General features: G+C 38.8%; 1 protein-coding gene across 1 annotated transcript; it reads left to right on the top strand.

The window, feature by feature from the left end:
- Nucleotides 1–5,463: 5,463 nt before the first annotated feature.
- On the top strand, nt 5,464–9,800 carry LOC136830331 (probable serine/threonine-protein kinase tsuA). Its single transcript, XM_067089771.1, has 3 exons — nt 5,464–6,788; nt 7,593–7,735; nt 8,135–9,800. The coding sequence occupies exons 1-2, from the start codon at nt 5,530–5,532 to the stop codon at nt 7,693–7,695; spliced, it is 1,362 nt and encodes a 453-aa protein (XP_066945872.1). The 5' UTR covers nt 5,464–5,529; the 3' UTR covers nt 7,696–7,735; nt 8,135–9,800.
- The last annotated feature ends 614 nt before the right edge of the window (nt 9,801–10,414 follow it).

A 10,414-nucleotide genomic window follows, 5' to 3' on the forward strand; every position in this document is an offset into this window, starting at 1 on the left:
CCAACACCTGTTATCACATAATTTCCGACAACTGTTGTCACATAATATCCAACAACTGTTGTCAAATAATTCCCAACAACTGTTGTCAAATAATTCCCAACAACTGTTGTCACGTAATTTCCGACAACTGTTGTCACAATTTCCGACACCTGTTGTCACAATTTCCGACACCTGTCATCACATAATTCCCGACACCTGTTGTCACACAATTTCCAACGCCTGTTGTCACCTCATTTCCAACACCGGTCATCACATAATTTCCAGCGCCTGTTGTCACGTAATTCCAGACACCTTTTAGCACGCGGGTGTTCATAGACACGGTCAATCGCTAACTGATTCATTATCCCAGAATCCTGACAAGAAACCGGTTTCTGCGAGCGGAAAAGTAGCGAAGGACAATAGCAAAAAATGGCATAACTTTATGATCAGTTGTGTTTTCTCACGCCTGAAAAATACCTAATAACTCCTTGTCCGACACGAGAGGAGCTTTCTCATACATATAACTCGAAAGCTTGGCACGTTTTACATTAGTGGTTGATTATTGTTTTACGAATAAAATATCGTAGTTCTTGAAATTATATAAAAATCACTGATTCAGGAGATTCGTCGGTTTGTGCTTTCTTGGTAAACCAGACGTTCTATGGAAGAGTGGTGGGGGGCGGTCGTATTTTGTTGTTTGGGATGGTGAGCGGCCGGAGGGCCTTACAACCTGTCGTCACGTAATTGCCAACACCTGTTGTCACGTCATTTCCAACACCTGTTGTCTGTAATTAATTAACGAGCCGACTTAATCTTCCTGTTATCAGAAGTCTTCTGCACAGCCGCTACAGCGTCTAATCAAGGCCACCGAAAATAGAGCTATCTTTCGGTGGTCTCGGTATAACGCTGTATGAGCCGCGGCCCATGAAACCTTAACCACGGCACGGTGCTGGCATGGCCTATATCGTTGCCAGAAGCACGATCGTGGCTAACTTCAACCTTAAATAAAGTAAAAACTACGGAGGCTAGAGGGCTGCAATTTGGTATGTTTGATGATTGGAGGGTGGATGATCAACATACCAATTTGCAGCCCTCTAGCCCCAGCAGTTTTTAAGATCTGAGAGCGGACAGAAAAAGTGCGGACGGACAGACAAAGACGGCACAATAGCTTTCTTTTATAGAAAACTAATGATCACGTACGTATCCGCTGTATACTTTTTTCGTTGTGACGTCATTCGGTAAAGAGTTGGTCAACGAATTTGTCTGAGAAGAGGTCATATATTTCTTTGACGAATTTCTTATTAGCGTCACTGTTTATTATTATTATTATTATTATTATTATTATTATTATTATTATTATTATTATTATTAAAAAATAATAACACTAATAAATAATGACGTGACAAGCCATTCGAAGCTGTCACGCCGTTATCATCATCATCATCATTATCATCATCATTATCATCATCATTATAACAGCAACTATCATTATTTTATCATTATCATTAAACAAAGAAACAGATCGGAAGACGATGGATTCGCCCGTTCCAGAGCGACTGGTATCTGGATCAGTTGACGAATTAATTGAAATAATTGAAGAAAAACCTCTTTAACCCCCATCCCGCAGGGGCCAACGCCCCCCTGTCTCACTCCCTCTTCCTCCCCCCCGCTCTCTCTCCCCCCAAACCCCCAAGTTATTACCGTAATGACCGTTATTTGAAGCCAAAAATTCAGTCTCTGAATTTCTCTGAATAAAAATTACCTAATTTTAATTTTAGTTTTAGAATGTTTGGTAAGAGAGAGAGAGAGAGAGAGAGAGAGAGAGAGAGAAAAGAGAGAAAGAGAGAGAGAGAGAGAGAGAGGGGGAGGTTGGGAAGAGGGGTTATTAAGAGAGATGGGTTTGAGATTCTGTGATATATATATATATATATATATATATATATATATATATATATATATATATATATATATATATATATATATATATATATATATATATATATGTATGTATGTCCGTCTACAAGGAAAATACACATATTTCTACACATGTGGCTGGACATACAGACACGTATACATACATACATATATACATACACGGCCCAGTGTTTGTGAACACTTTCAGAAAATCGTAAGAATTTCGAAGCCGTAAAAAAAAATGTTTAGGGAAGAAAAGAAAAGTAAACAATTATTATTTTCCCAGATTCCGAGAGAGAAATTGGCGGGAATCTTTCCTGCAGTCAAATACGCGATGGAGAGAGAGAGCAATTGAAAGCACAAATGCTTTTGTTTTTTCTTTAAAGCGGTTTTTATTTGTTTTTTTTTCTGTAAAAGAAAGCTATTGTGCCGGCTTTGTCTGTCTGTCCGCACTTTTTTTCTCGCACTTTTTTTGTCAGCACTTTTTTCTGTTCGCACTTTTTTCTGTCCGCACTTTTTTCTGTCCGTACTTTTTTCTGTCCGCACTTTTTTCTGTCAGCACTTTTTCTGTCCGCACTTTTTTCTGTTCGCAATTTTTTTTGTCTGCAGTTTTTTTTGTACGCACTTTTTTTTCCGCACTTTTTCTGTCCCCACTTTTATTGTCAGCACTTTTTTCTGTCCGCACTTTTTCTATCCGCACTTTTTTCTGTCCGCACTTTTTCTGTCCGCACTTTTTCTGTCCACACTTTTTCTGTCCGCACTTTTTTCTGTCCGCACATTTTCTGTCCACACTTTTTTCTGTCCGCACTTTTTCTGTCCGCACATTTTCTGTCCGCACTTTTTTCTGTCCGCACATTTTCTGTCCACACTTTTTTCTGTCCGCACTTTTTCTGTCCGCACATTTTCTGTAAGCACTTTTTTCTGTCCGCACATTTTCTGTCCACACTTTTTTCTGTCCGCACTTTTTCTGTCCGCACTTTTATTGTCAGCACTTTTTTCTGTCCGCACTTTTTCCTGTTGGCACTTTTTTCTGTCCGCACTTTTTCTGTCCGCACTTTTTCTGTCCACACTTTTTCTGTCCGCACTTTTTTCTGTCCGCACATTTTCTGTCCACACTTTTTCTGTCCGCACTTTTTCTGTCCACACTTTTTCTGTCCGCACTTTTTTCTGTCCGCACATTTTCTGTCCGCACTTTTTTCTGTCCGCACTTTTTCTGTCCGCACATTTTCTGTCCACGCTTTTTCTGTCCGCACTTTATTTTGTCCGCATTTTTTCTGTACGCAATTTTTCTATCCACACTTTTTTCTGTCCGCACTTTTTCTATCCGCACTTATTCCTGTCCTCACGATTTCTGATCTTAAAAACTACTGAGGCTAGAGGGCTGCAAAATGGCATGTTGATCATCCACCCTCCAATCATCAAACATACCAAAGTGCAGCCCTCTAGCCTCAGTACTTTTTATTTCATTTAAGGTTAAAGTTAGCCATGATCGTGCGTCTGGCATCGCTATAGTGCAAAAAAACAAAGGCCAACACCGGGTCTTGGCTGAAAGTTTCACGGGACGCGGCTGAGAGTGTCATACAGCATTATACGCTGTACAGAAAACTGATTGCGCCGAAGAAACTTCGCCCATTTTTTTTGTGTTTATTTATAACTAAAGGTAGAACAGAACCAGTCAGTCATTATGATGGTATGAAGCAATATATATATATATATATATATATATATATATATATATATATATATATATATATATATATATATATATATATATATATATATATTTTTTTTAATTTATGGAATTAGAAAAATAAACCTAGACTAATTTTCTATTTTTTACCTTAATAAAAATGTAAACGAATGAAAATAAATTATTAATTCGAAAGTTTTTTCAAGCTTTCTAAAGGGAAAGTGGAAAAAATTATGCAAAATTAAAAAAAAATAATAATAATTTTTTTATCAATTTGCAATACTGTAGAAGCTTTCTATTCTGAATGAGTGAATATAGAGAAGAGAGAGAGAGAGAGAGAGAGAGAGAGAGAGAGAGGGAGAGAGAGAGAGAGAGAGAGAAAGCGCGCAGCAGCTGTCATGGTTCTAGTTTCTCCAATAAGAGAAGGAGGCTGTAGGCTTTCTGAGACAGAGAGACCGATAGTTCACCTGTTGTTTTTATATTTATTTATTGTCATTTTTTGTTACGTTATTCATTATCTATAATCTTACCCTTTCCATGATTACAAAATAAGTTAGATATTAGAATACAAGGTGGCTCCATATCGTTTTTATTTCTCAGTTATATACATTATTGAATTAGTGATGTTCTGAAATATATATATCCTTAATTTTCTAGTGCGTTTTGGAAATCTTTTTTCCTTTAGATTTGGAGTATCACTGTCAACTTGTTCAAGAGAAATTTAAACTTAGGAATTAATGCAAACATATATATATATATATATATATATATATATATATGAAAAAACTTCACAGATGGTGATTATGCATCCATTTAGACTTGTATACATGTATACAAGTATACATAAATTATATATACATTTGTATATGTGCAAATATAGGCTATATGTATAAAAATAAACATTCGAATATTATTTTGCAAAATACCCACCATATATATATATATATATATATATATATATATATATATATATATATATACACACATACATACATACATACTTATATATTTATATATACATATGTATATATATATAGATTAATCTTATATCAAGTAATGATCTATGCATTATAAACCAGCTCTATCAAAATACAAAAACAGCACATTTAAAAACTCAAAACTAACTGCTGCATAATTCAATAACACTTTGGCCCACGAATTACGAAAAACTGTTACGTCACCTCATTATCCAGCGAAATCTGCAAATCCCTTGCATGACCAGTTACGTCACAGACGCTCTTCCTTCCTATTGGTCGAATTCACGCGATGCTCAAATGACGTCATAACTCCCGCCGCTTGAGCTGTTCGTGATTGGTTCAGATGGCCGTGACGTCACACCCAACGGTCAGAGAAGCGTAATTCACGGTGATAAGTCTAAAGACCAACGCTCATTCGAAACGCCAGGCGATGGATAAGTGGTTCTCCGTCGATCGTAAGGTGCGTCTGTCGTAGAAATGTTTTTGAAAAAGATAAAAATAGTGATATATTACTCCATTGTTTTCGAAATCAGTCGCGTCTCCTGCGGGGTTTTAAAGATGGACACGAACTACGAAAACGTCACGCCGGACACGATGCGTTCAAACGGTGTTTCTAACTTTCGTAGTGAAACAAGTTCGAAAATACGTAACGAAACGATGGAAGCGCTCGCTAAAGTGTTCGACGAATTCATAAAGGCTCACTCTACGGAAAGCAAAGCGAATCCAAAGTCGTATTCGTCTTGGTTTAGCGAACTGTCGAATTACGAACTCGAGAATAAGCGAGATGGGTCACCTTCTTTGATTCCCGCGAGATTCTCAGAATATCTGGCGTTATTTCGCGATCTTTTAGAACGAAAGGACGGAATGGAGGTTTCTGATACGAGAAAAACATCAAGAGTTAAACGGAACGCTTCGTCGGAAGGAGAATCAACCGCCAAATCGCGCGTCCGAAGGCGCGAAAAGGGAGTGATGTATTTACCCGTAAGAGGAGGGGGCGGCGCCTCTTCTTCTTCGTGCCCCTCTTACGCGGACACCGTAGCCTCCTCCCTCACCCAGATGGCATTCGCCTCGATGGTCGTAACGGTCTTCAACGCCGTGGCCAACATCGCCAACAACATCAACAACAACAACCGCAACGACAACATCAACAGCAACAGCAACATCGACAGCAACAACGCGAACGTGGCGAGCAACAACAACAACGCGAACCAGGTGAACATCATCATACCTCCGCCAATCCCTCCCGGAAGGAGCCTCGAGTTCAAGCGGAAGCGTCAGCAGATTCTCAGACTCAAGAAGATCAGCGAGAAGCTTCTGGAGCTCCAGAAGGCCAGGGATCAGACTAAAAGCAGGAGTTCGAGGTCTGTTAAGAAGAATGGAGCTTTGAGTAAAGCTTTAGTTAGGCCTTTGTCAGAAACGTCCACGAAATCGGTTGGTTTAACAGAAAGTTCCGGAAGATCTGTTGGTTTAAGCAAACCTGAAGCTAGGCCTATGCCAGAAAGTACCAGGAGATCTGTTGGTTTAAGTAAACCAGTAACAAGGCTTATGCCAAAAAGTTCCAGAAGATCTACTGGTTTAAGCAAACCTGCAGCTAAGCCTGTACCAAAAACTTCCAGAAAATCAGTCGGCTCAAAAGAACCTGTAGCTAGACCTAAGACGACAGGTACCATATTTGTAAAACAGAAATCTGGTGTTTTGAACAAGGCTGTGACTAGGCCTAATTGCCGGTCCAGAAAAGCTTACGCAAGAGCAGCTCTCAACACTTTAAGGGCGGCTCAGGATATCCTATCTTACGCAAATATAGGAATCAATACAGGACACGTGGATCATACAGATATGAACAGAAAACTCACAGAAAATAAAAACGAAGAGAAGAAGAATAACTTGGAAATGGATAGCATTTTGAAAGCAGTTAATCTTCTTCCACAAAAGTCAATATACAAATCTAGTATTACTAGACCGAAGTGGCAAGATTTTGGTAACCAAACAGGACGAAAAGGCTTTAATAACCAAACAAACATCTTTGTCAGTGACTTCTGGCGAACAAAAACGTTTGACGGTGACAGAAACACAAATACATTCGTCAACCAGAAAGCTCATAAGAGTAACGACACGGTCGAAGCAACTCTAGTAGCCGTGTGCTCTCCGGCGCGTCACCTATGCGACTCCCTCGACCCTCAGTCGACAATCGACTCGAAAATCGTCGAATGTTTGGTCCAGATGGGAAGGTACCGTAATGCTTCGAAGTGTTCAACACTTTTTCTAGTCTCCTACGTGATATTTTATCAGTTATTGGATTTATTAATATGGTATTTTTAGCTTTCAAAGTACGGTTTCAGAGTACAAATTACAGACACGAGATCTGATAAGACTATATATTTCCTAGGCCTATTTCCATGATATTTTTTTATTTAATGACTGTTTTATCATCGACTATTAAAATGAAAATTTACACACGCTTCTCGTAAGCTTACATTTCATTTTTTTATATCTTTGCCATTTTAACTATTTTGTTTCTGATTATATTTACTGCTTCTGGTAAATCATTTTCAGTCTTTTCCGTTATTTTGTAATGTACTTCTTCCTATAATTAATGAGATTGCAGTAGACACTTATAGCTAAATAATTGTGACACTTTGCCCCGAACTCCATTCATCCGCAAACATTTTTATTGATTTATGATTAATAATTATTCACAGTGGATTTTGATGTTTGTTTTTTTAACAAGAGTTTTAAGATATCCCATAATTATGGTGGAGATTATATATATATATATATATATATATATATATATATATATATATATATATATATATATATATATATATATATATATATATATATACATATACATATAAGTATGTTTATGATAAATATACCTGAAGCTGCCTTAAAATAAAGACATTATCAGCAGATTTAACGTTACTGAACCCTTACCTTACTAAATACTCCTTTTTTACCACAATGCCATTCCTAGCCGCATCAAATTCACTGGCCATTCGTCATTTATTCTTCTCCTTTATTATTTGCAGATGGCGTGATGCCGTGTCGGGCCACAGACCCTCCCTGGTACCATCTGGAACCGTGACCCCTGGATTCACCTGTCTCCAGGTGACTGCGGTCTGCCAGTCATAGAGGACTGGGGGTCATTTCCACTGGAAGTTTACGAGGTGGGGTGAGTTTCTGGGTGACGTGAGTTGGGTTTTGTTTATTCATTTCATTGGTTTCATGGGTGAAGTCTCTTCAGCAGAAAGCTCTCTCTCTCTCTCTCTCTCTCTCTCTCTCTCTCTCTCTCTCTCTCTCTCTCTCTCTCTCTCTCTCTCTCTCTCTCATTTACCTAATCTGTCTGTGTTAAAAAATCAAATCCTAAACTACGAAAATAGAGTTATTAAGTGAGCTTCGTAACAAATCATGCAAAATGAATTAAGGAAGGTAGACACTAAACTCATTAAGTATTCCCCGATGAAAAGAAATTAACTGCGAGGCTCAATGATATGTGGGAATTATTTCCTGTCTACCACCGTGGCCTTTCTAACCACTATTTGTTTTTCTTTGAAAGGCACCAAAATAAAAGGGAAGAATGAAGATGAAACTCTGTACGTTCGTATGCATCTTCTTCCCACTGTTGGCTGTGGGAAACCTGACAAGATTTCGACCCAGAGATCGGACAGAAACTCACCATATTAAGTCAAGGAATTCATCGCCTAATTGGTTGAAAAGTGAGCGTCTAAATGCAGCAAAACACTCCAGAGATGATAAACAAAGTAATTTTGTGCCATCTCATCTTAAGAACAGAGAAATATTCAGTGAAGAGGAAGTAGTTACAAGGGTGGAAAAACCTGGGGTTGACTCTAGAAAGTTAAAGGAGAAGATGTACAACCTCCTTGGGAAAATAAAGACGCATCCCGAGGCTGCCATTTATACTTTGATGACAGGAGAAGTCCCACAGGAACATGTCGACAAGTACGGTACAGGTACGAGAAGAGGGAAAAGTCCTGATAAGGTGCTCGATGATGACAACAATGTCTTATCAGGGATGTTTAAGCAACTTCTGAGGAAGTTTCGCGCGTCCTCATCCGAGGATACGAAGACAAGGAGGAAATCTCGCAGGAAGAGTAAGACCCCTCAACAACCTGCCAAAACTCCCGAAGAAGTCGCCGAAGGCCCCGAGACCCACTCAAGGGCGAGACGGAGGAGCAAAGGCGTCATGTACCTGCCGGTCAACCACCCCCAGCCCGATCCCTGCGCCCCTCCGAAGGGCTCCAAGCTCATGGAAGCCCTTCCGCTGGTCTTCCTCAGCACGATCCTCTCCGTCGCAGACGCCGTGGGCAACGTCGTCAACAACATCAACAGCAACAACAACAATAACAACAACAATAACGACAACAACGTCAATAACGACAACACGAACCTTGGGGCGAACGTCAACAACGCGAACCAGATCAACGTCGTGCCCTTGGGAGGGAGGGCCCTTCGGATAGCCAGGGCCGTCATGAATTCCATCGGGAGGATGGCCATGGGTGTCTACGAGGCTGTGGTGCCGTCTGCGCTGTGGAGGACGGATACTGGTCAGCAGGAACCGGATACTGGAGGGATACTGAGTGACCGAGCTGCTCAGAAAATTGGTGATGACTCTGTGGCAGATAGCAGAGCTGCAGATAGCATTTCTTCAGCAAAGAGGCATTCTGTAGTCATGCGACAGGCCAAGGAGCTATTCAGACACCAGGATCCACTCAGTACGTCTAACTTAACTTCCACTGCTGAGAAATTATCTCAGATAATGAACACTGATATGCCTAGTGATGTCAGCCACAAGGACCAATCTAACTACAAAACATACACGAATGACAAAAATGTTTCTTTGCTATTTGATGATGCTGAGATGTCCCATATGATAAACTTGTGTACTGGTGAGGATGATAAACCAGTTGATGTGCATTTGTTTCACACTGAACTTTCCGAAGCTGAACGAGTGTTTCGAGTTTACTTAAAAAAATTAAGAGAACACATTCCTTTTATGTTTAGTGAAAAATAGTGGAAAAAATTAGTCAGGAACTTTAATGCATAGGATCTCCAGTTACTGAAAACAGCATCGTCTGATGTGTCAGCAAATATTGTCAGTTGTTTTTAGGCAACAGAGAGAGAATGAATAGCTAACACAATACATAAAATAGATATTGCAAGATTGTGTATTCTTAATATAATGTAAATAAAATTAGAATATAAGCTTTTGAAACTGGTATCCTAGTTTGTTCATATTCCTATATTTTCTGTCCCTAGAAAAGCAGAAAATTCTTGAATAATCAGGGTCAAGGACAATGATTCCAGACTGACCTTCTGACTCCCTAAATCAATGAGATGTCAGCCTTTGTTTGGTAGAAGCCGTTTATAACCTGTGTTGAGGTAAACACTATCATAACATAAGAGTGAATTATATTCTTTGCTGTTACTTGTTCGTCTGAGCTCTCATAAAGTGGAAACAGGTAAGGTATTGAATTCTCTTCATTGACAATTATTTCGTCATTTTTATCATTTTTATTTGTTATTGTTTTTATGTTATTAATCTTTATTTTATTGTTTTTTGTATTTTGATATTTTCTGCTATTATTTTATATTTTTATTTGTATTATTTCTTTTACAACTATTTCATTTTTAAAACAGTTTTGTTATTTTCTATTTTACGCATCAATTTATTTTCATTCACGACGGATGGTTTTGAAAATTCAAATATAAGTTTTCGGTGAGTAGAATAACTTACGAGATAAGTGCCACAGAAAGTCCATGAATATAAATTATATATATGATAAGACTCTCGCCAGAACGCCCCCAGGTTTTATGCACTCTTAACACGTTC

Source organism: Macrobrachium rosenbergii, chromosome 46, assembly GCF_040412425.1.
Source record: "Macrobrachium rosenbergii isolate ZJJX-2024 chromosome 46, ASM4041242v1, whole genome shotgun sequence".
NCBI classification, from domain to species: domain Eukaryota; kingdom Metazoa; phylum Arthropoda; class Malacostraca; order Decapoda; family Palaemonidae; genus Macrobrachium; species Macrobrachium rosenbergii.